Raw genomic sequence first — 27,989 nt, forward strand, 5'->3', positions numbered from 1 at the left:
GGGGTGGGGCGGAACTGTGTGGGACGCGGGATGAACTGGGCGGGCCTGGGGGCGTGGCCCTGGGTCTGGATTTTCCTTCAGGGAAATCTGGTAACCCTATGCCTAAACATCTGATGCAGGCCTGACAGCCAAAACTTGGTCTGTGTTGAGTCATCTTACTTGCTTATTAAAGATTTTCAAACACCTATCAATGTAGTTCCTCAGTGGTCCTCTTTTGACCATTGATGGACTGTGGTTTCTGCTGTTCTGTAGTGCTAAAGAGCTACAAATCACCAAATCACTAGAGTTCAGAGAGAGCTCAGTCATAAAATATAGAAACATAGAAACAGAAATAGACGGCAGATAAGGGCCCACGGCCCATCTAGTCTGTCCACCTTAATGTCCCTCCCCTACCTTTGCCCTGTGAAGAGATCCCATGTGCCGATCCCATTTGGCCTTAAAATCAGGCACGCTGCTGGCCTCAATCACCTGTAGTGGAAGACTATTCCAGCGATCAACCACTCTTTCAGTGAAAAAGAATTTCCTGGTGTCACCTCGTAGTTTCCCGCCCCTGATTTTCAACGGATGCCCTCTTGTGGTCGTGGGACCCTTGAAAAAGAAGATATCTTCCTCCGCCTCGATGCGGCCCGTAAGATACTTGAACGTCTCGATCATGTCCCCCCTCTCTCTGCGCTCCTCGAGCGAGTATAGCTGTAATTTGTCAAGCCGTTTTTCGTATGGTAGATCCTTGAGTCCCGAGACCATCCGGGTGGCCATTCTTTGCACCGACTCCAGTCTCAGCACATCCTTGCGATAATGCGGCCTCCAGAATTGCACACAGTATTCCAGGTGGGGCCTCACCATGGATCTATACAATGGCATAATGACTTCCGCCTTACGACTGACGAAACCCCTTCGTATGCAGCCCATGATTTGTCTTGCCTCTTATTAGTAATCTGTAACCTATCGTTCAAAATTGTCATAATACGTGAGATTTGGAGGTCAACGTAAGTCTAATTTTTAAAAAGAGGTTTCAGGATGGTCCAGAGAATTAAAGACTGGTAAGCTTGATGCCATCGCCAGGTAAAATTGTTCAAACTCCTAAAAAGAAAAAAAAAACAAACCAAAATAGATTTTACAGACTGTAGCACACGATAACTTTAATATTTAGACTTGCTGTAACTGGCCATTAATTAGTAGATAACTGATTAAAAAACAGCACGGTATTTCCACTGGAGTGTGAGGGGTGGGGCAAGAGCCACATCATTTTGCCAGCTATTAAGATCATTTGTGGTGCAAAAAAAATACGATCACATTTCACCCCTTTTGTTCAACGCACATTGGTTACCAGTTGAACATAGAATTAGTTCTCAATTTTTAGTTTTAACACTCACAACAAAATTGAATAATCAACCGGACTTCATCGACAGACTTCTAATTCCTTATAGCGCATCAAAATCTCTCCGTTCAACTACTCAGAATCTCCTTGTCATACCGTCTTTAAAATCGATGAATACATTGCGTTTCAATAACTCCGGTTACTGCCCCTACCCTATGGAATTCGCTGCCTAGCCACTTGCGCTGTGAATCCGATTTAAAACAATTTAAAGCAAAACTAAAAACATTCTTGTTCCAAGACGCTTTTGGATAACAACTGTCCTTTTAAGGGCAAAATTTTAAACAACTGATTTTTTTACCCTAACCTATTGTTTTTTACTTTTATGTCTTTCCTTTTCTATAATAATTATAGTTCCTCCCCATTACCCTATTGTTTGAGGTAGTCCGTACGTTCCATCGAAACCTTTTGTTATGTTTGGATGTTATTTAGTATCCCTTGTTTTTATGTTATTTTATGTGTTTTTATGTTATTTTATGTGTTTTTATGTTATTTTACATTGTAAACCGCTTAGAAACCTGAATAAGCGGTCTAGAAATTTTTTTTTAATAAACTTGAAACTTGAAATAATAATGCTAGAAGAGGTTAATGGAGTAAAGAACATCCCTTCATTGGATGTCACTGAATGCTGAGATTGGCACGGAAAACTCCGGAGACGTCAAGGGTTGGACAAACATGATTCGGTTTTGAAGTTCTGAAGTCATTTAAGGAGCTAGCAAAGGAATTCGGTTTAGAAAAGGCCACCTGGGATTTTGTTGCCTTAATAGTACATATCCTGGATGCAAAATTTGAGTTTTTAGCAGTTAAAGGGAATGATAGAAATGCAGAATCCTGATGGCAGATAACGGCTAAATGGTCTAGTCTGCCCATTCGCAGTAACCATTATCTCTTTCTCTCTCTGAGAGATCCCACGCGCCTAGCATAGGTACTGGTATTTATGGACTCATGTCAATGTATTTTCCACTTGCACATGTAAGAACTCGTTTTTGTGATATAAAAAATGGAATCCCATCCATGGATCACTCTAAGAACGTTTTGTGGTACATGAGACCAACAGGTTGAGTAGCTATTCTGAAGACAGGCTTTAAAGGACCTGTTTTTAATATTCTGAAAGAGGTGGACAGAATTCTGTTTACTTATTTAAGCTTTTTTTTTTTTTTTTTAAATAAATATAGCTTACAGTTTATTCAAGAATTGATCTACTGCAAAGTCCAATGAGTGGGTTAATGTGGTTTACAATAAAATTGGAAAGGAAATCCATGAAAAATAGGAAAGGATTTGCAAACATGCTCAGAAAGGCCAATCAATCAGTTTAATGCAACTACGGCAGGACAAACTATAAGACAAATGTTCTTAGGCTGATTTTTCACTTACTTTTGTAGAATAATTTGAAAAGTGCTTTGAAATGGGATGTTATGGGCAGACCTGTAAAGTCAATGGAAATAACTCTGCTTTGACTTAGGGCTCCTTTTTCCAAGGTGCGCCAACCGCTAACGCATCCATAGGGGAGAGTGTGGCGTAGTGGTTAAAGCTACAGCCTCAGCACCCTGAGGTTGTGGGTTCAAACCCACGCTGCTCCTTGTGACCCTGGGCAAGTCACTTAATCCCCCCTTTGCCTCAGGTATGTTATATAGATTGTGAGCCCGCCAGGACAGACAGGGAAAAATGCTTCAGTATCTGAATAAATTCATTTAAACCGTTCTGAGCTCCTTTGGAAGAACAATATAGCAAAATTGAATCCTATATAATAAAACCCTAGAGCGTGCATGCGCTCTTGAAATTTTGTGATCCCTGCCGCTGTGATTTCTGATCCGTGGCTGCCAATCTGGCGGCAGGGAACATTTTGGCCACTCTCCTCCTCTTGCCCTCACTCACCATGGAAGCCAGGCCGCGTCCTCAGCAGGGAACACACCTCCCGCCCTAACTCGCCGCTGCCGCCGCCGCCGCCACTGCTGATCCTCCTGTAAAGAGCAGCCTGCAATGGTGTCCGGCTTTAGCGAACCTCGCAGGCCGCTCTCCAACCTCGGTAGCACGTTCGCACAGGATCGCTTCAGAGGGAACTTGCTACCGAGTTGGAGAGTGGCCTGCGAGGTTCGCTAAAGTCGGACACCATCGCAGGCTGCTCTTTACAGGAGGATCAGCCACCACGGGGATCGTGAGAAGAGCCGCCGGTACTTTGAAACTTGAAAAAAGCAGCAGGCCAGCCCGCGGGAAGGGAAGGGGGAGGGGCTGAACGGAGCAGGACAGAAGCCTTCTCGCTGACGTTGCAATGTCACAGGGAAGGCTCCCAGATGAGGCACGGGACGTGCAAGGTGCAATTAGTACTATTATGGGGGCGGGGTCTAGGGTGTAGATTGGGTAGAGATGGGCGGGGTCTGGCTCACGACTTAGTCCAGTGTTCTTCAACCGCCAGTTCACAGACCGATGCCGGTCCACAGAATAATTCTTTTATTTCTGCCGGCCCATAGGTGTAAAAAAGGTTGAAAAACACTGGCTTATAACATAGTAAATGACGGCAGATTAAGACCCTTCTGGTCCATCCAGTCTGCCCAGTCATAGAAGTCTGCCTGGCACTGACATTAGGTCCCATCTACTGGAGTTACTGTCCGAGTTCACGCCAGCCTTTTTAAACCATCCCAAAGCTTTGTAGTTCCCGTCAAAACCCTTCCCCGCCCATCCCAACCATACTCATATACAGTACAGTACATTGATCATGCAAGTCTGCTCAGTTCCAGCCCCAATTCTTCAGTTTATGCCCTTCACTTTCTCATTAGAGATCCTCTGGGTTTGTCTCATGCTTTTTTAAAAAAATTCCATAAGAACATAAGAACCGCCATCTCCGGATCAGACCTTCAGTCCATCAAGTCCGGCGATCCGCACATGCGGATGCCCAGCCAGGTGTACACCTGGTGTAATTTTAATCACCCATATCCCTCTATGCCTCTCGTAAGGAGATGTGCATCTAGTTTGCTTTTAAATCCTAGAACAGTGGATTCCGCAATAACCTCCTCTGGGAGAGCATTCCAGGTGTCCACCACTCGTTGCGTGAAGCAGAACTTCCTGATATTTGTCCTGGACTTGTCCCCCCTTAGCTTCAGTCCATGTCCTCTTGTCCGTGTCACATTGGACATTGTAAATATTTATTTTTCCTGCTCTATTTTGTCGATTCCTTTCAGTATTTTGAAAGTCTCGATCATATCCCCTCGCAGTCTCCTTTTCTCAAGGGAGAACAATCCCAGTCTCTTAAGTCGTTCCTCGTATTCCAAGTTCTCCATACCTTTTATTAGCTTCGTTGCTCATCTCTGCACCCTCTCCAGCAATTTTAGATCCTTCTTTAGGTTGGGAGACCAATGTTGGACACAGTATTCCAAGTGTGGTCTGACCATTGCCCTATAAAGCGGCATTATAACTTTCTCCGATCTACTCGTCATTCCCTTCTTTATCATGCCTAACATCACTGTTTTGCTCTCCAACACCTCCCTTGGGAGGGCATTCCAGACATCCACCACCCTCTCCGTGGAAAAGAATTTCCTGACATTACTGTCTCTTCGTGGCCCCCTTCTGTCTTCCCCCCCCCCGAGCAAACCAAGATTGCTGCCTGCCCCCCAGCATACCCCTCCCCCAAAGCAGCCCCTTTTCCTCTCCCCCTCCACTTCCTTGTCCAGCAGTAGCAGCCGGATGCCTCACAGCACCTGCACCCTGTCCGCTTCGTCCAGGCCCAAGGACATCCTCCTGCCATTGCTCTCGGCGCCACTTGCGCTGAAAGCCGCCGCACGTGACGCAATTTGAACACGGCCACGGAGTCAGGGATCACAGCATTGTAAGTGGCGCATGCATGTTCTTAAAACCCACACTACGGTTTTATAAAAGTGGGAGGGGCTAAAAGTTAATATACAGTATAGAATTTCCCCCATTATGTGTTTCATTGTTCACAGGGACATCTTGACTGTAAATTCTGCTGCTGGGGCTACTCTGTTTCTTCGATGGATGACAAAAAAAAAAAATCTAAAATGCATGTATTTGTAATTTTGTTTCACCTCCTTACCTCTTTTATGATAACACCACTACCATTTTCTTTCAACAGAAGATAAAGTATGGACAACTGTAAAGCATAACAGCACAGGGCTCGTCAAAGTCCAAGGATCTGACAGCGGAAAGCCGTATTCTGTGTCCCTGAGCTACAACGGCAGTATGGAGCAGCTCGAGGGAATGATAAACGGTGCGGAGCACTGTGAGCAGGAGGCAGCCTATCACTGCCGAAAGTCACGCCTGCTGAACTCCCCCAGTAAGTGCCACAACTGAGGTCTTTTTCTTGTTAACTGTTATTGATTGCATGCGTCTGACTTAGCTCGCACTGTGTGCGAGATGAAAATTTAAAAAGATAAATGACAAGGACATTTCTTTTTTTTTTGTTCCTGAAGAGCAGGTTTCCGAAGAGATGGGCCCGCATGCTAGCAATAATACAATTGACTTTCTTTCCACGTGCTGCTGTGAAATAAAAAATGCTCGATCGAGAGTATAATGCTGAAAACCATTAGAGCGAATGATATATACTTCTGCTTTGCAATCAGAGTTCACCAGGCAGCAAAGAGAGAGAGAAAGAGGGAAACTGAAGGAGAGCTGCCAAATTACCTGGTTCCAGGAGGGAGACTTTTGGGCCAGTGCTGGTTTTAATTTATATCTCAAAGCTCTGCGGTATTTGTAATCCTTGAATCAACCCTGAAAACAGTGCTGCAGGTTCCATAATGCATCAGGATAATGTCAGAAATCCAGTACTGGCTTAGAATCTCCCTCCTGGAACTGGGTAGCTTGGAAGCTCTAGAAACATGATAGCAGATAACAGGCAAATGTCCCATCCAGTCTTCCCATCTGCAGCATCTACTATCTCCTCCTTTCCCTATTGGCTAAGGCTCTTAACATTTGCATCCCTTCTTCCTAAAGGCTAAGGCTCTTTACACCTGCATTGTGAGGTCATAGAACTTTATGGTTATAGAAACATAGTAACATGATGGCAGATAAAGGCCAAATGGCCCATCCACAGCATCCACTGTCTCCTCCTCTCCCTATTGGCTAAGGCTCTTAACATTTGCATCTCCTCTTCTTATAGGCTAAGGCTCTTTACCCCTGCATTGTGATGTCATAGAACTTTATGATTATAAAAACATAGTAACATGATGGCAGATAAAGGCCAAATGGCCCATCCACAGCATCCACTGTCTCCTCCTCTCCCTATTGGCTAAGGCTGTTAACATTTGCATCTCCTCTTCTTATAGGCTAAGGCTCTTTACACCTGCATTGTGATGTCATAGAACTTTATGATTATAGAAACATAGACACAGTAAATCTAATCGGAGTATTAAATTGTAATTCTAAATCCTCTACAAAATTTATTAAATTATTCTACAAAAAGAGAATTTCTCATCTATAAATGTCCTTACTAAAAAAATAAATTAAATTACTGAATAGTGCTCAGTGATAGCCTAAGAACTCAAAAGCTTAAGGACACGGGCCTCTACCAGTTCAGGCTTGTGTACATCATAGCACTCCTCCCTTCCTGCCATAGAACAGCTAAAGCTCAAAAACTAGCGAAAAATACAAAAAATGTATATCATTCAATAAGTATCAAGCGAAGGGGGGTACTTATCTCTGCTGAAGCCTGTGTAAAGTCCCGGGCCTCAGCTGCTGCTAATCCAAAGTGCTCAGTGCTTCAAATCCAAAAAGTGCTTCAGACTTAAAATACAAAAAGAAAACAAAACATATAAAATCCACAAAATATCCAAATCTTGTCCAAATTAAATCCAAATCGTTAAAGTTCATCTGCAATGTCCCGCTTATCTTCCAAAGGTGAGGAAGGAGGAAGCTTTGGGAAGATAAGCAGGACATTATTAGTTATTAGAGCAGGGAGCCGCGCTGAATGCTCCGTGTGGCTCCCGACGCTCATATGAACTCTGTGAGCGTCGGGAGCAGCGCAGAACATTTGGCGCGGCGCCCTGCACTAATAACTGCTATCGCGGTTTAGTAAAAGAGGGGTAATAGAGAATGGTGGTACTTCTCTCAAGCCTTTAATTCTTAGGGTGACTGACTCTACACTCGCTCCGCACCCGGACTAGCTTGCTACATATACTCTAAACTTAGATCAATTCATTATCCGCCCCCTCTTTTACTAAGGCGTGCTAGACGATTTAGTGCATGCTAACAATTAGTATGTGCTAAGTGCTAACACGCCTGTTATATTCTATTGACGCATTAACATTTAGCGTGTGCTAAATAAGTTAGCACACCTTGGTAAAAGGACCCCTATATCTTATTTAACTACAAACCAGTTGCTTTCAGTTTAGCCACCCATCTGTTTATCCCAACAAACTCTGTACCACCCATCTAATATCTGCACTCAGCCCCTTAGCTATATGGTAAGCTGTATTGTAGAAAAGCCTTAGCATCATACCTACCGTATTTTTCGGATCATAAGACGCACCTATGTGTAGAGGAGGAAAAACCAAGAAAAAAAATATTTAGTTTAGAATTTTTTTCTTCTTGGTTTTTCTTCCTCTACACACAGGTGAGTCTAGTGGTCTGGTGCATCTGATGCTGGGAAGGCCAAAGCCCAAAGCCACCTGCAGCCGCCCAAAGCTGCCCGAAGTTGCCCGCAGCCCCCTCCCCCCCCCCCCTCGGTACCTTTTTTAGTGGCGGTGGATCAGCGCGGTCTCCTGAACGGCTGCCTTTGTCTTAGAAGAACGACGCTTCCTGCCTGGTCCCGCGCCGCTCTGCGATTGGCTGTAGTGGGGGGGAGGGAGGGCACAGTGTATTCGGTCCATAAAACGCACTCCCTTTTCCACCCCCTTTTTGGGGGTGGAAAAAGTGCATCTTATGGTCCGGAAAATACAGTATGTTATCTGAATGTTTTAATGTGTGTTTTATTAGGTGTTTCATAAGTATTATGTTGGCATTGTAATATAACTCTGCTGATTGAATTTCAGTGCTGTAAAATAAGTATACTATATTTTGAAACTGTTTCATGGTAGTCCTTTTATTAAGTTTCCATTTGCTGATTTTCGATTTATTTCATTCATTGCATCTATGTTTGTATTTGGTCTTTTTACTATTTCTATGCTTTTAGCGAAATTGTAAGTTACTTGTTGTACACTGCTTTGGGTGAATCTCTTCATAAAGACGGTTAATAAATCCCAATAATAAATAAATAAAAGCACAAAGGAATTGGTTGCAGTAGTAGGAGCACATACGAGGAGACGTAGAGAACAGGAGAATCACCTCCACAAGCCATTCACAGATGAACAAACAGTGGAGAAGGCCAAAGAAAACGGGTAAACCGTTATGTCTCACGACTCTGCTTTATTCGCTCAATAGCTCGATTCGCTCAATGACTTGGTATTTTTGGCGTTACACTGACTTATGGGTGAAAAACTGAGTCCAAGCTTGATATATAGAGCGGGCCTTTGAATAATTGGTGTTCCTACTTCGCATAAGACTTCTGATGCAGGTCATTTGGGCCGAAACACGTACATGTCGAGTCATTGAGCGAATCGAGAAATTGAGTGAATAAAGCAGAGTCGTGTTTGCTTTGGACAGCTGCACTGTTTGTTCGCCCACATACTAGGCGAGACAGATCTTGGGATGATCGTATCTGTAGGTCTCAACACAGCAAAACAATGCAAGAAGGTAATGAGCAAAGGCAGAAAGATACAAAACTGGAAAGTTAAGGACACGAGTTTGGCTAAAAGGGCCATTTTTGATAGGACGTCAAAGTCCGACTTTGGACATTTCCTGCAAAACATCCAAATTTGGAAGCATAGAAAAGGCCATTGTCGAAAACTGAAATATTAGTTGTTTCCACCCCCCCTCAAAAAAAATAAAATAAAATAAAAAAAAAAAAAAAAAAAAAAAAAATATATATATATATAGTGGTACCTTGGTTTACGAGCATAATTCATTCCAGAAGCATGCTCGTAAACCAAAATACTCGTATATCAAAGCGAGTTTCCCCATAGGAACTAAGGAAAACTCGCTTGATACGTTCCCACCACCCCCACGATTTGCGAGCAGCGCCCACCGCGATCCGGCACCCTCCCGCTCATGTCACCCCCCCCCCGCCATGATCTGAAATCCCGCAGACCCACCCGAACACGCTTCTTACTTCCATCTGCCCACCGGAGCGAGCGTGAACTCGCAGGCCTTGAGCATGCGCAGATGCTCAAGGCCCAGCAAAGAAGAGGAGGCAGATCTTCGGGCACCGGCACCAACGCACAGGACATGCCGGTGCCGGTGGCCAGATGGAAGTAAGAAGCGTGTTTGGGTGGGTCTGGGGGATTTCAGATCGCGGCGGGGGGGGGGGAGGGGGAGTGTGAAACGAGTGGGAGGGTGCCGGATCGCGGTGGGCACTGCTCGCAAAACACTCGCAAACCGGTGCACTCGTAAACCGAGGTACCACTGTATATATATATATATATATATATTTTTTTTTAATTGTGTACTTGAACATCAAGCCCTTAAGGAAGTCTAGGGTGCCAAAATGTCCAAAGTTATACCCCATTTAAGACCAAATAACCATCCAAGTTGAAAACACCCAAATGGTCTGTATTTGGGCCTAGGAGGGGCCAACCTTGTAATGGACTGATCACACAGACGTGCTCATAGAGCGGTGAAGCACCTTAGAGGGCACGACTGTGAACTTCACATAAAGGGTGCCATGCACATCACACCATATACCCCTTATAATGCATGCTGAGACCTCCAAAACTCCCCCAATACCTACAAAACCTACCCGTCTACCACCCCAATAGCCCTTATGGCTGCAGGTGTTACCTATGTAGAAGTCAAAAAAACCACCCAATAGGTGTAATAGTGAAATTAATACTTCTAGAACACACACTTAGAATTCAAAAATATGCTCAGACACACAAAGGCACCACCCAATCATTGCATATTGTAAATTCCAGTGGAAAACAAAATTCTTTGCTGCAAACTAGCATAGAAAAAGTTCTTATACTTTGAACAATCACAAGCAGTCACTTAGCTTGATCAAAGGATCCTATATGGCAGTATAGTAGGGTTTTGGTGGCTCATATTTCATACCATAGATATGGTTAGAGTAGGGTTACCAGAAAGATGTATGCGTGAATGAAGGGAAGTAGAAAGAAATGCTTATGTTAGGCATTTGTGACATGTTAATTTTGAAATTTACAACATGGTAGGTGCAAAAGTTTGAAAACAAAAACTGTGGATACAGATGTTCTGGAGATAATTTATTAAACACTGACATATAAAACCATGAAAATTCAATTAAAAAAGTACAATGATAAAAATATACAGTGATAAAAATCCAACCGGACCCTACACAGTCCGTGTTTCGGCGAACACGCCTTCCTCAGGGGTCCAATGGTTTGCACACTCATATATAAAGAATTGGACTGAAAACAGTCTATTGTCTTTAAACCTGTGAGCAAAGAACACCGCAGACAAGCTAAAGTAGCAAAAAAATGCCCATCTGCAGTAACCATTATCTCTCTCCTTATTGGCTAAGGCTCTTAACATTTGCATCTCCTCTTCCTATAGGCTAAGGCGCTTTACACCTGCATTGTGAGGTCATAGGGCTTTATGGTTATAGAAACATGATGGCAGATAAAGGCCAAATGGCTCATCTAGTCTGCCCAACAAAGAAAAATGAGGAGAACCAATGATCCACATTGAAAACAATCCACCGATGAAAACAAAAACCAAAAACTGTGGGATACAGATGTTCTGGAGATAATTTATTAAACACTGATATATAAAACCATGAAAATTCAATGAAAAAAGTTCAAATGATAAAAAATACTGTGATAAAAATCCACCCGGACCCTACACGGTCCGTGTTTCAGCAAACACGCCTTCCTCATGGGTCCAATGGTTTGCAAACTCACATATAAAGAATTGGACTGAAAACAGTCTATTGTCTTTAAACGTGTGAGCAAAGAACACCGCAGACGAGCTGAAGTAGCAAAAAAATGTTGTGTTGAAGTGCAAAACTTTAGCATAGCTTGGTAAACGATTTCATAAATGGTTCATATTGGCAAGTACCAGACAGAGCTGGAATACAGAGATGTAGAAATACAACACTGCTGTTTCTACGGAGAAATATGGTGAATTGACACTCATGTGTGCCATGTGCCACTAATACCCTCAAGAATAATCAACATTATTAAAATTTAAATAATTAGAAATTAGCTGCATAGCAAAATCTCTTGCCGTCTATAATTCTCCTGATTGCATCATCAGAAAATGTTTAACCAGAAACATGAAAATAAAATCTAATAATTTTCTGGTACAGTTTTATGTTACTCTGAGCATTTGAGCAGAATATCCCATACTGATCTCTCTTCAGAGGAACCAGATGCAGAGATAAATATTTCAGTTAACAAAGCCCTCAAAAAGCCATTTATAATGTTTCGCACCATGCAGGAAACTGGATTCATCCCAATTCTTTCCTGATAGATTTTGAACTGGATGTCAGCAGTATGTGACAGAATGTCTATCCCCAGGGGAAAGAATAAACTTCAAAAGTAAACAAAAGAGAGAGACATAAATTCTCTCATGCCACTAGTATAAAAGCCTGACACTGTTAGAGAGAGTTTGTCCTGTGCCATCATAGCTCATCCAGAATAGAACAGTAATATTTTAAATGCAGGCAGAAGCCGAGATACCTTCTTCCCAAGGTCCCTTGCCATTTAGGCCCAAATATTAATGGTGCCGCTAGTTAGACGCTGTTAAGTTTCCTAATGGTGCCATATTTAATTGGTTTAATTACCTTTAATCAACATGATAATTGATCATGCCATTTAAAAGCAATTAAAATGTTATTAAAACAAAAGATGGCCTTCACAAATGATGCTGGAGCAGCAAGTACAGAGGCATCTGGGTAAAATAGGCGTGGTTAATGTTGGAAGTAGGTACCTCTGTATCCGCAATTTTCATCACCAGTGGCGTGCGGCGAGGGCTTTCATGGGAAAACAGCAAAACAGCCCTTTTAATTTTTTGGGTTACTTTTTGCTTGATGCATAAGAACATAAGAACATAAGAAGTTGCCACCACTGGGTCAGACCAGAAGTCCATCGCGCCCAGCGGTCCGCTCCCGCGGCGGCACATCAGGTCCATGACCTGTGATGTGGTTCCTGTCCATTTCTGTAACCTACCTCTTCTTTTTATCTGTAATCCTCGATCCCCTTATCTTTTAGGAACTTATCTAAACCTTCCTTGAAACCCTGCAATGTGCTCTGGGCTATCACAACCTCCGGAAGCGCGTTCCATGTGTCCACCACCCTCTGGGTAAAAAAGAACTTCCTAGCATTTGTTCTAAACCTGTCCCCTCTCAATTTCTCCGAGTGACCCCTTGTATTTGTGGTTCCCCACAGTCTGAAAAAAATCTGTCCCTGTCCACTCTCTCTATGCCCCTCAGGATTTTGAAGGTTTCTATCATGTCTCCTCTAAGTCTCCGCTTTTCCAGGGAGAACAGCCCCAGCATTTTCAACCTGTCAGCATATAAAAAGTTTTCCACACCTTTTATCAGTTTAGTTGGTCTCCTCTGGACCCCCTCAAGTACTGCCATGTAGTTTGATTTGTTGAGAAGGGAGCCTGCTCAACCAGTCAAACTGCATCAAACTAAAAAGTAACCCCCCCTAAAAAAAAAAAAAAGCAGGGCTCTTGGGTTGGGGAATCTCCAAACCTCCCTGAAGGCCCTTACTGTACTGATCTGAATTTGATTGGCTGAGCAGCATCTGCTTGCTGCCTGCTCAACCAATCAAATTGAGAGCAATGCCCTCAGGGCCTTTAGGGGGCGGGGTGTATTCCCTGAAGGCCCTGACCACACACCACTGCTCATCGCAGGCAGGTGCCGGAAATGTAAGCCTTGAAAACTCTGTCCTACATTTCTGGCGCTTATCTGACGTATTAACAGTACCATTTTCGTTTTCCATGTCTAGACCGCAAATACCTTTCAGTTCATGGCGGTGAACAAAGAAACGAAGAAACTGTCAAAACTACAGTGACATACAAAATTTGCAGAAAACAATTTGTACTTAAAATAGAAGGAATTTTCAGTTATAGATCAAGGCCTATTTGGCCTTGTGGGCGGTGTTCCTGCGGTTGCCTCTGGTCTCCCGACTTGGGGGAAGGGGGTGGGAGGGGGAGTGATTGTGGAAGTATGCCTGTTTGGGTGGTTGGCTTGGGTGGCATGGTGTGTCTGTCTTTTTGCGTGATGCTGCAGGTTGACCATGTTTTTCCCACTCGCAAAAAAAAAAAAAAAAATGGAGTCACTGGGGGATATGGGCTATTTTTTGTTCTTGAACCAAAAAACGGACTTGTTAAACTTGATACAAACAGTCAATGTCAAGTGTACAATCACTTATGAATCCCTCAGATTCCTGCGCTGAACAATAATCACATTGACACAGCAAAATGCAGGTTCACAGATTATCTTTCCTCGGGCTTTCATGTGTTTTTAGGCTTCTAAATTTTTTTATGTTTTTTTAAGATGCTCATCAAACATTAATGCTTAAACTTATGCAAAAATTGTGTGTAACACAGCGACACTTATCTTTTATAAAGTTGGTCGCTTTTGTTAAAACCAAAAATTACCAACTATCACACTTACACAATGTTGTAACAAAGTATATAAAAACACATGAAAGCCCGAGGAAAGATAATCTGTGAACCTGCACTTTGCTGTGTCAATGTGATTATTGTCCAGTGCAGGAATCTGAGGGTTTCATAAGTGATTGTACACTTGACATTGACTGTTTGTATCAAGTTTAACAAGTCTGTTTTTTGGTTCATTTGATTTTGCTGGGACTTGATACCATTGCTATTTGAGTAGTGAGTCACCTATTTTTTTGTTCTTGCCTGGTCTTGTATCTTCTTGCTTTGTTAAGTTTCTTGGTGATGATCATTCTAAGCTTCTTTAGTTTGTTCTTGTGTGCTGCTTGTATTATGCACGCTGTCTGTTTCTCTTGTTGACTTGTTAAGAAAAACGGTTACAAAAAAATAATAATAATAAAATTACCGGATTGATTGACATGCGACCGGTGCTACTTTTGTGGATGGTTACCGATTACGGTACAGTATGTAGAATCCAGAACTCGGTGTCCAGGCAAAGATCTTTAGAAATCAAATCCTACTGTCTTGCTTGGTCTTTGTAGGTTCATAGACAACACCGCGAAAGACAAAGGCGCGCGCCAACAACTGAGCGCAAGATGGAGGTGCGCGCCGAAGAAAATTACAGTTTTTAGGGGCTCCGATGGGGGGTTTTGTTGGGGAGTCCCCCCCCAGTTTACTTAATAGAGATCGCGCCGGCGTTATGGGGGGGTTTGGGGGGTTGTAACTGTCCACATTTTACTGTAAAGTGAACTTTTTCCCTAAAAACAGGGAAAAAGTAAAGTTTTCAGTAAAATGTGGGGGGTTACAACCCCCCAAACGCCCCCACAACGCGGCGTGATCTCTATTAAGTAAAGTGGGGGGGGGGTTCCCCCCCATGCCCCCCCGTTGGAGCCCTAAAAACAGTAATTTTGTGCGGCGTGCACCCCTGCGCTGCGCTCAATTGTCTGGGCGTGCCTTTGTCCCGGCGCGCTTCAGTGCATGAGCTGTTAAGGAACAGGCAGAGCAGGTACACAGCTATACTGATAACGAGAGTGGTATTTCTTTCAAACGGTGTCAGGTCAAAAGCGCGCCGGGACAAAGGCGCGCCCAGACAATTGAGCGCAGTGCGGGGGTATGTGTACCACAAATTATGGCTTCATAAGTCATTGGTATCAATGACCCAAGTACAACATTGATTTGTCCCCAAATTGACTTCCAAAAATTAAGTATCGGTGGACAATAGAACAACAGATGATCCAATGCCAGCATCTATTAGACTTAGAACTGTCTATCTTTTGTAAACGAACTGGGATCCAAAAATTCCTATGCAACAAGAAAAACCAAGTTTGTCTCATAGATGCTGACGTTGTACAATTTAACCAACAAGTCCAAATTCGTGGCCATCGAGATACAGAAATATACTGTTTTATGTCGATGCTCCAAATGTCAATAAGACTATTTTTTTTTTGTTTTTTTATTCAAAATTTCCAAAATTAATTTATACCACCGGGCGGCCTGATGTCCTACTAAATCTGTCTGGTAACACAGGATTTTAATTTTAATGTACAGCCCTGTACTACCCTGCTTTCTGTTTTTATTTATTGTAAAGCCGCTTTGTAATTTAAAAAGGCGGGATAACAAATTTTTAATAAACTTGAAACTTGAAGACAAATCAATATGTGTATTCAAAATGAAAGTCAATATGCTTCCGGGGCAATATCATCCCTGCTAGTTTATACTAGAGAATGACACGGGGAAAAAATCTGTCCCCGTCACCGCCCCGTCACCGGCCCACCATCCTCTGCACCGCCCCGTCACCGCCGATCCCTTCACCGCCCCGTCACCGTCACCGCCATCCCTTTCACCGCCCCGTCACCGCCACTGCCATCCCATTCACCGCCCCGTCACCGTCCCCGCTGCATCCATATAAGCCTTTTTCCTTTCACTCCCTCCTTCCAATTTGAGCCGGGAACACTAGCGATCGCACGGTCCCCGCGGCCACTACCTGCCTGCCCAGTCGATCCTGGTGTTTGGCCGGCTCTCTCCCTTCTCCTCACCTTGGTTTGTGGGTTTTCTTTTTCGGCAACCTGCGCGCTTTCCCAGGGAGCCGCACACGCGCGGCTGCTCAGTGTTCGATCTTCTGCTCTGCTGCAACTTCCTGTTTCCGGTTGCGTCAGAGCAGAAGATCGAGGCTGAGCAGCGGCGGGTGTGCGCGGCTCTCTGGTAGCATGCGGGTCGCCGAGGAGGAGGATCTGCGGACTGGGGTGAGGAGAGGGGAGAGAGCTGGCTGGACACTGGAATCGATTGGGCGGGCGGGTGTGAGCTGCGGGGACCGCGCGATCCTTCATGCCTCACTGCGGGGGACAAGACCATTCACCGCCCCGCGGGCGGTGAATGGCCTTGTCCCCGTCGCCGCAGCGACTGCTAGTTTTCTTCCCCGTTTTCGGCGGGTGACCCGCGGCTAAAATGCGGTGGCCGCGGGTAAACCGCCACCGTGTCATTCTCTAGTTTATACCAAGATGAATGCGATTGATCGTTCTGCATTTCCCTTACATATAACTATGTCCTTCTTTTGCTTAATCACAAAGCTATATCAACGTCATAATGTTAGTAAACTTGAAAGGTACACAGTGATTTTGAAAATACGTACTTCAACATTATGGACTCCTTTTACTAAGGTGCGCTAGGGCTTTTGCCGCGTTTGCTAGACCTTAATGCCAGCATTGAGCTGGCATTAGTTCTAGAAGCGTAGCGCGCGGTAATTTTCTGCGTGCGCTAAAAACGCTAGCGCACATCAGTAAAAGGAGCCCTATATATGACTGAGCAAGAATAGAGAGTTGCACAAGATGGTGGCTGACTGATCTGACATGGCTGATTTCTCTCATCAATGATGTCCAATTTTTCTTTGTTACTGTTCCCTTCTCTGTATCATTGTTAAATGCTATACAAAGGTATAGGTTTCCTACTGGGACAGACTAAAAATCCATGAAGCCCAGTATCCTGCTCCCAATAGTGGATAATCCAGGTTGCAAGTACATGGCAAGATCCCCAAAAAGGTAAAACAGATTTATACTGCTTAACCTAAAAATAAGCAGTGGATTTTCCCAAGCTCATCGTAATGACTTATGGACCGTTAGGGACGTAGCCAAATCTGTTTTTAAACCCTGCTAAGCCAATTGCTTTGACCATTATCTTGCAATGAATTTCAGAGTTTAATTACACGTTGAGTGAAGACATGTTTTCTCTGTTAGAATCTACATTTTCTGGTATTATCTGTGTCTCACCGTGGAATTGCTTATGCAGTCACTGGGTGTTTGGACACAGGAAGAGGAAGAAGTAGCATGAGTGCATTGGACCTACTGCCTTGGTTACCTATAGTGACTGCAGCAAAAGCCCCTAATGCTTTTAACCACAAAGAGCCAACATAGGAGGCAGCTGAATATGGCATACATTCATCTGCTGCTTTGTGCCTTTTTTTTTTTTTTTTTTTTTTTTTTTTGCATTTTCCTGTTTTGAAAATGAGCCCCTGTGTATGTTCTCATGTGATTTTTAAGGAAAAAAAATAAATAACATGAATAAATAAATAAATACACATATTCCTCTAAAGTATAAACACATGGAAGTCAGGCCTTTTTCAATTGAAAGGATCTATAGAAGAAGACGACCGAAAGGGGACAGACTTAGGAGTAATCCAAGGAACAGTTTCTTTACAGGAAAGGTATTGAATGCATGAAACAGCCTCTCAGCAGAGGTGATAGAGATGAGGACAATATCAAAATTCAAGAAAGCACCAAAAGGGGTTTTGAGAAAGAAGACTGGGGTGTAGAGATAGGATGTTAATAGGGTTCAGCAAACTGAATTTGCCGTGTGGCCTTTTTCTGCCCTCATTTTCTAAGCGCAAAGTATTTTCTAAGCACAATGCTATCTTAGCCTGAGTTATCCAAGTTAGATCGCTTATCTTCGACCTAGAGTCACCCTTTGCTGTAAGCTGCATTGATTCCATGTAGAAAACTGTGGGATACAAGAACTGTATTGTATTGTATTGAAAATGATACTGTTGTTTCTCCAAAGTAAGACACAGTTTCTTATTTACACTTGCAATAATAGAAACTTATGCTGGGTTTTACTACAGTGCGGTATAGCTTCTTACTGTAGGCCAATGAGGCAAATGTTCCAACGTTCTGCTAGCGAGCCTGAGACCCATATTCCTACATATAGGGGCAAACCGGTAACCTATATTCCTTGCCAAGATGCTCCAGGAGCTTGCAAAAGGGGAGAGGGGAAGAACAGTAGTAAGACACAACCAATAGGCAGGGAAAAGCCCCTGATTCAAACTGAGCCTTGGGTGGAAGTTTCCCAGGGGACAGAAAAGAGAGGCGCACATTTTCCCAAGGTAATTAGCAGCTGTAAGAAACACACACCTAACACGTCCCTTAGGAAAGAAAGTTTACCAGCAAGTATCCCGTCCATATTGAGAGGGGAACCTAAAAACCTGGGAAAGAGCTTCTGGGGGGTGGAGCTTAGAGAGGAGCTCCAATTTCTTAGAGAGCTTGGAGGTGGAAATGCCTGATGCTGAGGAGGACTGGGAGGGCCCGGCACTTGAGACAGAAATGGAATGGCTAAGCAGTGCTCCAGCCAGCCAAGGAAATGAGGAAGCTACGGGCATTCTTTTGGGAAAAAAGGTCAGGAAAGATAAAACAGAGTTGAAGTTAATAACCGAGCCATGAGAACTAGTTTTGTTTCTCTTTTGTTCTAAGAACCGTCTGTTTGTCTCCACCATGCGCCAGACCCTGTGGGTGAAAGGGTGTAATAATTGGAGTTATACAGTTTGGGTGGGAGGGAAATAATCTGGGTTTATTAATCACCCCTCTTTCCCACCTGGGTGCTATTCACCCAGTGCTCTGGGTCTTTAGAGAAAGGCTGAGTAAGAAAGTTTCCAAGTTTATTAAAACTCGCAGATATAGACCAGTTGGAACAGATAGAGTTTGATTTAACTGGTTTCCTGGAAGATTCACAGGATATAATCCAAACCTGGTCCACCCTATTGATGACTTGTGCGAGAGAGATAGATAAATCTTTTAATCATGAAAGCTTATTTTCAGAATAAGCTTATAAAAATTTTGTGGAGATAATGTGTTGATTTTTCCAGAGGTGGCCCAAGCTACACAATTAAGAAGGAAAGCCTTTTTAGTTTTGAAATCAAGGGTGTTGGCTTTGGGAGCCACATGTAAATGCCTTGTGAAATTTAAAGAATGTGAACATGTATTTTGGGACTCTATTCAGTTGGAACAGTTTTTACAGCTTCTTGAAACTATTAATGTTCCCACTTGACTTAATTATAGTTTGGAGTTCAGATTTATTTTGCGCCATAAATAATTGATCTTAGATCATGATTATATCTGACCGTATCGTTTAGTTAATATCGGGATATATTCTCCCGTTATGTGGACTAGAGGAGATCGTGATTTCTTTTGTAAAGAATATTTCTACACTTTTTGTAATCTTTCCTAATTATTATTTTGTATAAATGATAATGATTAAAATTGATTTTTAAAAAAAACCCAAACTTGCTATCCCGCTCCAAAGATCAGAGCCTTCTGGGGCGGCTTACAATTTGAAAAAGCCAAACAATTACAATTTACATAAATCGATATAAAATAAAATAATAAAATAATACAATTACGTAACCCAATAGTCACTAGAAGCTAAGGGCTCCTTTTACGAAGCCGCGTTGGAGACTTTTAATCACGCGCTAACCCCTGCGCTAGCTGAAAAACTACCGCCTGCTCAAGAGGAGGCGGTAGCGGCTAGTGCGGCCGGCGGTTTAGCGCGCGGAATTACATGCGTTAAACCGCTAACGCGCCTTCGTAAAAGGAGCCCTAAGTGTGCAATGAAGAAACCTAGTTCAGGCAAGAAGCCAATTCTCCTGAGGGAGGAGAGACATTGGTTCAGAGACCCATTGAGAAGATATTGTTTCTTCCCCCTCCCCACCCCCCCTTTTTGTCCAAAACATGGACTGGAATGGAGAGCTGGGGTTTTGATGCGGGAAGTGATTGGACACTAAGGCCCTCTTTTACTAAGGTGCGCTAAGCGTTTTAGCGCGGCATTAGCGCGTGCTAAATCAACACGTGCATTTCCATAGGATAACATGCACGTGTTAGCGTTTAGCGCATAATTAGCGCGCGCTAATATTTATCACTTTTGCTTATCTTTATACTGTATGAAAGGATGGGTGGGGGGGGAAAGGATATGTATTTATTATATCATATGATGGAATTAAGTGCTGTTTATTTTGTACATTGTTTGATAATATGTTGCACTTCTTGTTGGTTTTTAAAAATGAATAAAGATATGGGGAAAAAAAAAGAAATCTCTAATTCTAGGAGTTCTCAGAAATATAAACTTGGCTTTCCCACAGTTAAAGGAATAAAAACTATGGCCAATGTGTGTCGATCGTTTTCTTTTTTATTCGTAAAAGTTTGGAATGACCTTCATTATGTAATTAGAGTTCTCTCTCATCTACCCACTTTTCATATAGTACTGAAGCCGTATTTATTTCAGAATTTACCAATGATCCTTCTTTTTCAAATAATCACAAAAGATAAAATTCTGACCTAAAATATATAGTTTCTGTTCTAATCTCCTGTATAATTTTATTAATATTTTGTTAACCGAGTCAAGTCCTCCTGTTGGGATGAAATGGCATAAAAAAACAAAGATTAGATTAGATTAGAATTGGTAATTTTTTTTCTGTATTTTGCATTACTGAACAGCTGATTGGAACTCCAAGCCGAGGCTGAGGGGCCTGACCTCTGCAATGCAAATATACTGATTATTTGAACATGAATAAAAGAGAGCAGTTTAAAGAACTATTTAAGGCCACGATGACAATCTTTTATTTATTTGCATATTTCTAACCATTATTGAACTGTATGAGGATTTTGGTGATAATTGCATGCACAGAGCCACAGCTGCTGGCCCGGTTCATAGGAATTGAATGGATGTCGGAGCATTTTCCTCGCTGGCCCGCGGTAAGAAGCACTTCCACAGTGTAGCGAAAGGAGCCCTTAGTCTCATAAACCCATCTAGTACTGTTTTGATTTTATTTTCACTTCTTTTTAGTTTATGATATATTTTTTTAATCTCACTTATTGTTTTACCACTTGTTTTGTTTTATTTTATCATTCAAATTTCATTTAAATTTCCCCAGAATTCTATTGCTTCAAGGGTTCTCCCTCTGCATCTATTCTTATCTCCCCTCTTTATAACCTTTCAAATTCCTTTAGATCATTGTAATCTTATTAGTATGTTTATTTTCTTATTTTTCTCCTCTATCTCTATTTTCTTTCTTTATTACTCTTCTAATTGTCATTTTTCCTGGTACTTTAGTTAGATTGTGAGCCTTCGGGACAGTAAGGGAATTTCTAAGTACCTATCTTACTTATAATTTTAATGCACCGATATATTCATTGTAACCCGTTCTGGGCTCTTTTGGGAGGACGGGCTAAAAAATTGAATAAATAAATAAATACTTGTAGAAATAACCCATTTCCAACTACAGTTTATTAAAGACCCAGCCAAAGGAGCAGAGAGAGAACAGAAAAGAAAGAATAATTGAAACTGAATAAGCAAATGTTGTAGGGAAATTTTGCAGAAAAGTCTCTTCTCATGCCACTATGGGCATCTATCCAAAGGCATCCGAAATGCCACAGATGTGACAAAGGTCTACTCTGTGCCTGAGAGGGCTCGTGGCTAATATTCTCATTTGTTTGCATGAAAGTGAACAGATGTCTACACATCTCTGTTAAATTAGTCGGCTGTTCTCACACTAGGAAGTGCAAGATCCATAACAGATGTGCATTTTAAGGGCGTCCTTTTCCAGATGTAGTGCGCAAAATTGCGGCACATCCGCCACTCTTGAATTTGGCTGCTTCTAGATTGACTTTGAGTCTAGAAAATGGCAACTTGAATCATTTCTGGTCGAAGATGACACTGAAAAATCAATGTGGAAAAGAAAGTGGGTTCACTGAATTTAACTGCCACCCTCCCCCCTTTTTAAAAAAAGCATAGCGCCAGCAGGAATTCTATGAGCGTCACTGCTGTTACCGCCAGGGCTGGCGCTAAAAACTGTGGCCCGGTTTTACTAAGGTGCAATAACCGATTAGCGTACCTTAATAAAACAGGGGGTGTGTTATGCTTTTGGAAAAGGGGTGGGGGGGGGGTTGAATCTTTAGAAACTTCTCAAGATGTAACTAATACGAGAGCCACCCTTCTAGGTGCTCAAATCTGAACACGACAAAGATCATCTATAATAATAAAACCCTAGCCGCGCATGTGCACCAACGAACCTTAATTTATATCAAAAATGATTATTCCATATAATTCTGCACGTACTCTAAGATCATCCTCATCGAACTTACTTTCAATCCCCTCACTGAAAATTATCGGCACCAGACGGAATGATATTTTCTCCGTTATGGCCCCTACATTGTGGAACTCCCTTCCTAATTTTATTAAAAGCGAAAAAGATCTAGTCTCTTTTAAGAAAATTTTAAAAACATATCTATTTCAAGACGCATTTGATACATGATACGATATACTCAAATTTGATACACGATACGATATACTCAAAATTCTTACATTTTACAATAATTAAAAAATTTTAGCTTACCCCTTTAATTCCTACTGTCTTTTCCCTTCTATGTAATTTCTAACAAACAACAAAATTGTAACTTTCCCCTTTCTCCCTACTCATTCATGTCTGTCTAAAAATTGTCTGTCTAATGTCTGACTTATTTAAATTTTATGTAATACCAACTTCTGATGGTTTTTAAATTGTACATCGCTTAGATATTGTAATAAGCGATTCATCAAATGTGATTAAACTTGAAACTTGAAATGCTGTTCCTCTATGTCTCCTCATGCACAGTAGAGGAAGCCGCTGAGCACGGAGGAACCGCCGACCAGGGAAGCTGCCAAGCATGGAGGAACCACCGACCAGGGAAGCGTCTCAGCACAGTGGCAGCAGTCCTGACCTGCCAACCCCCCCATTCCTTACCCAAAGCAGCAGTGCCAGCGCTGTAAACAGGCTGTTTGCGGCAAGCCCTTCGGGGATTTTCTTCTGCCACATCACTTCAGATGCAGTAGAAAAAAGGCCCTGTCCGGGCTGGCCGCAAACAGCCTGTTTACAGCGCTGCCACTGCTGCTTTGGGTAAGGAATGGGGGGCGGGGGGGTTGGCGAGTCAGGACTGCTGCCGCTGCTACTGATATTTGGGTGGAGGAGAAAAGAGATGCCTGATTGGGAGTTGGGGCCTGGGTTGGTGAGGAGAAGAGAGACATGGGATAGCCACTGGAAAGTGAAAGCCACAGCTGGATTGAGGAAAGGGCAAGGGATCCCTTAGCTGGCACAGCTGGAAGGCGGCTTCAGTGAGGGTCTGGGCAGGGAGAGAGAGAGAAAGAAAGAAAGAAAGATAGACAGTGGGAGAGAGAGAAAAAGAAAGAAAGATAGACAGTGGGAGAGAGAGAAAAAGAAAGAAAGATAGACTGACCAGGGAGAGAGAGAACAAGAAAGAAAGAAAAAAACAGACGGGGCAGGGAGAGAGAGAAAAAGAAATAAAGAAAAAAAAGATAGACGGGGCAGGGAGAGATACAGAAATGTAATGGGCTTAAACACTAGTTACAAAATATTTTCTTAAGACAGACGTTACTTTTTGTGATCAGAAGATCTTAGCCTTTCCAGATATATCTAGGAATACTCAGCAGAAAAGGAAGCAAATTGTAGCATTCAAGTCTCGAAAGTTATCTTTAGAAGCAACTTTTTATTTTCATTTTCCGTGTCATTGTATGATTACCTTTAATGAGACACGGAGAACAAACAGCGAAGGAGACACTGGTGTTCAATGCCTTTCATTGAATTTCAAGACTCGACACGATCGTGTTTCGGCCCCAATGGGCCTGCCTCAGGAGTCTGGAATCAGAGTGTTGGTAAGTACGCTATCCTTCTTAGAAAATATTTTTTTTGTTCTTTTGGAGAAATTGTGTACAATACTGCAGCCAAGCTTTTTTGTTAGGACCGCCCTGTCGGATCTCAGAGCTATTTTCCATGGTTTAAAATGTTGACTGAAAAGGTGTCTCCTTTGCTGTTTGTTCTCCGCTTTCCATGTTTTGGGAAGTTGGCATCTCCTGTTTTCTTGGCACCTATAATGAGAAGACATTTGTAGTTGATGATCCTCAGTTAGAACACTTGTCAGTCATGCAATGTCGCCATATAGAGAATCACACACCCGGGAGAGATAGAGGCCAGACATGTAGGCCCTGGTTTTCCAGGCCTCCATTTCCTGTGCTTATCTTTGTCATGAATTGTGCCTGCTTAGGCGCTTAAGGCCACCTAACGCTATTTCTGGCATTAGCCACGCACAGAATTTAAAGCGCCTGCGGACGCAAAATTCTTGCACCGATTTTCTAGACGCTGATAGGCGCCTTTGAAACTCAGTTAAAAATGTTGATTTTAAATGGCATTTTTACTGAGCTTGGGCAACTCCCAGCGCCTAAAAAATTGACGCCGGTTAGAGAATCTGGGCCTAGCCCTCGATGGAGGCTGCCCCAACTTTGTTGGTTGGACTGGGAACTTTTCAGTAGCCCCTCATAATGTGTTGGTTAGATAAGTAAAGGTTATGGGAAAAAAAATGGTTTTGTACCAAAATAAGCATCAAAGGGGGAGGGGGGAGCTCTTACAGACACCTTGCTCCCAAGGCCACATAGCCTTACCCCCTCTTTTACAAAGGTGTATTAAGCTTTTTAGCGCGCGCTTAACACGCGTGCATGTTATCCTATGGACATGTTAGCGGTTAGCGCGCGCTAAATCCACGCTAAAACGCTTAGCGCGCCTTTGTTAAAGAGGGCCTAACCTTGTCTTTTACAAAGATGTATTAAGCTATTTAGCACACGCTTAACACGCATGCATGTTATCCTATGGACGTGTTAGCGGTTAGCGCGCATGTTGATGTAGCGCACGCTAAAACGCTTAGCACGCCTTTGTAAAAGAGGGTCTAAACTCCTCTTTTACAAAGGTGTATTAAGCTTTTTAGTGTGCACTTAACACACATGCATGTTATTCTGTGGACGTGTTAGCGGTTAGCACGCGTGTTGATGTAGCGCGCGCTAAATCTGCACTAAAACGCTTAGCGCACCTTTGTAAAAGAGGGCCTAACCTCCTCTTTTACAAAGGTGTATTAAGCTTTTTAGCGCGCGCTTAACACGCGTGCATGTTATCCTATGGACATGTTAGCGGTAGCGCGCGCTAAATCCACGCTAAAACGCTTAGCGCGCCTTTGTTAAAGAGGGCCTAACCTTGTCTTTTACAAAGATGTATTAAGCTATTTAGCACACGCTTAACACGCATGCATGTTATCCTATGGACGTGTTAGCGGTTAGCGCGCATGTTGATGTAGCGCACGCTAAAACGCTTAGCACGCCTTTGTAAAAGAGGGTCTAAACTCCTCTTTTACAAAGGTGTATTAAGCTTTTTAGTGTGCACTTAACACACATGCATGTTATTCTGTGGACGTGTTAGCGGTTAGCACGCGTGTTGATGTAGCGCGCGCTAAATCTGCACTAAAACGCTTAGCGCACCTTTGTAAAAGAGGGCCTAACCTCCTCTTTTACAAAGGTGTATTAAGCTTTTTAGCGCGCGCTTAACACGCGTGCATGTTATCCTATGGACATGTTAGCGGTAGCGCGCGCTAAATCCACGCTAAAACGCTTAGCGCGCCTTTGTTAAAGAGGGCCTAACCTTGTCTTTTACAAAGATGTATTAAGCTATTTAGCACGCGCTTAACACGCATGCATGTTATCCTATGGACGTGTTAGCGGTTAGCGCGCATGTTGATGTAGCGCACGCTAAAACGCTTAGCACGCCTTTGTAAAAGAGGGTATAAACTCCTCTTTTACAAAGGTGTATTAAGCTTTTTAGTGTGCACTTAACACGCATGCATGTTATTCTGTGGACGTGTTAGCGGTTAGCACGCGTGTTGATGTAGCGCGCGCTAAATCTGCACTAAAACGCTTAGCGCACCTTTGTAAAAGAGGGTCTAAACTCCTCTTTTACAAAGGTGTATTAAGCTTTTTAGTGTGCGCTTAACACACATGCATGTTATTCTGTGGACGTGTTAGCGGTTAGCACGCGTGTTGATGTAGCGCGCGCTAAATCTGCACTAAAACGCTTAGCGCACCTTTGTAAAAGAGGGCCTAACCTCCTCTTTTACAAAGGTGTATTAAGCTTTTTAGCGCGCGCTTAACACGCGTGCATGTTATCCTATGGACATGTTAGCGGTAGCGCGCGCTAAATCCACGCTAAAACGCTTAGCGCGCCTTTGTTAAAGAGGGCCTAACCTTGTCTTTTACAAAGATGTATTAAGCTATTTAGCACGCGCTTAACACGCATGCATGTTATCCTATGGACGTGTTAGCGGTTAGCGCGCATGTTGATGTAGCGCACGCTAAAACGCTTAGCACGCCTTTGTAAAAGAGGGTATAAACTCCTCTTTTACAAAGGTGTATTAAGCTTTTTAGTGTGCACTTAACACGCATGCATGTTATTCTGTGGACGTGTTAGCGGTTAGCACGCGTGTTGATGTAGCGCGTGCTAAATCTGCACTAAAACGCTTAGCGCACCTTTGTAAAAGAGGGCCTAACCTCCTCTTTTACAAAGGTCTATTAAGCTTTTTAGTGCGCGCTTAACACGCATGCATGATATCCTATGGACGTGTTAGTGGTTAGCGTGTGTGCTGATGTAGCGCACGCTAAATCCACACTAAAACGCTTAGCACGCCTTTGTAAAAGAGGGCCTAACCTCTTTTACAAAGGTGTATTAAGCTTTTTAGCGCGCTTAACATGCATGCATGTTATCCTATGGACGTGTTAGCGGTTAGCGCTTGTGCTGATGTAGCGCGCGCTAAATCCACGCTAAAACGCTTAGCGCACCTTTGTAAAAGAGGGCCTAACCCCCTCCTTTACAAAGTGTTTTAAGCTTTTTAGTGCACGCTAAACACGCATGCATGTTATCCTATGGACGTGCTAGCGGTTAGCGCGCGTGTTGATGTAGCGCATGCTAAAACGCTTAGCGCGCCTTTGTAAAAGAGGGCCTAACCTCCTCTTTTACAAAGGTGTGTTAAGCTTTTTAGCGCGCATAACATGCATGCATGTTATCCTATGGACGTGCTAGCGGTTAGCGCGCGTGTTGATGTAGCGCATGCTAAAACGCTTAGCGCGCCTTTGTAAAAGAGGGCCTAACCTCCTCTTTTACAAAGGTGTGTTAAGCTTTTTAGCGCGCATAACATGCATGCATGTTATCCTATGGACGTGCTAGCGGTTAGCGCGCGTGTTGATGTAGCGCATGCTAAAACGCTTAGCGCGCCTTTGTAAAAGAGGGCCTAACCTCCTCTTTTACAAAGGTGTGTTAAGCTTTTTAGCGCGCATAACATGCATGCATGTTATCCTATGGACGTGTTAGCGGTTAGCGCGTGTGCTGATGTAGCGCGCGCTAAATCCACGCTAAAACGCTTAGCGCACCTTTGTAAAAGAGGGCCTAACCCCCTCCTTTACAAAGGTGTGTTAAGCTTTTTAGCGCGCGCTCAACACGCATGCATGCTATCCTATGGACGCGCAAGCGGTTAGCGCACATGTTGATTTAGCGTGCGCTAAATCTGCGCTAAAACGCTTAGCGTGCCTTTGTAAAAGAGTGAACTGAACCCTGAAGATTTAAGTTACCATGAAAGTCAATTGCTAAGAAGCATTTCCCCTTTGCATCATGACATTACTTGTGTACCATGATCTTAAAACCTGACTTTTGCACCTCTTTTCTCTCCAGTAGAATTATAGCATCTGCACACGTGAAAATGCAGACTCCCTGCATTATTTTTAGAATCCGTCCAAAGCATATGTCTGAGAACACCTCAAGTTTGAAGTTTATTTTAAAATTTGATTAAATCAC

At 43.0% G+C, this 27,989-nt stretch overlaps 1 protein-coding gene across 5 annotated transcripts in view; it reads left to right on the forward strand.

Annotated features, from left to right (window-relative positions):
- Window positions 1–27,989, forward strand: part of CNTNAP5 (contactin associated protein family member 5) — an 885,931-nt gene that overhangs the window by 695,164 nt on the left and 162,778 nt on the right. For all 5 annotated transcript variants that reach the window (XM_033947244.1, XM_033947242.1, XM_033947241.1 and 2 more), the window contains one exon: window positions 5,460–5,660. In XM_033947244.1, the coding sequence (XP_033803135.1) occupies window positions 5,460–5,660 (201 nt within the window). The remainder of the gene's footprint in view (window positions 1–5,459; window positions 5,661–27,989) is intronic.

Source organism: Geotrypetes seraphini, chromosome 5, assembly GCF_902459505.1.
Source record: "Geotrypetes seraphini chromosome 5, aGeoSer1.1, whole genome shotgun sequence".
Taxonomy (NCBI): domain Eukaryota; kingdom Metazoa; phylum Chordata; class Amphibia; order Gymnophiona; family Dermophiidae; genus Geotrypetes; species Geotrypetes seraphini.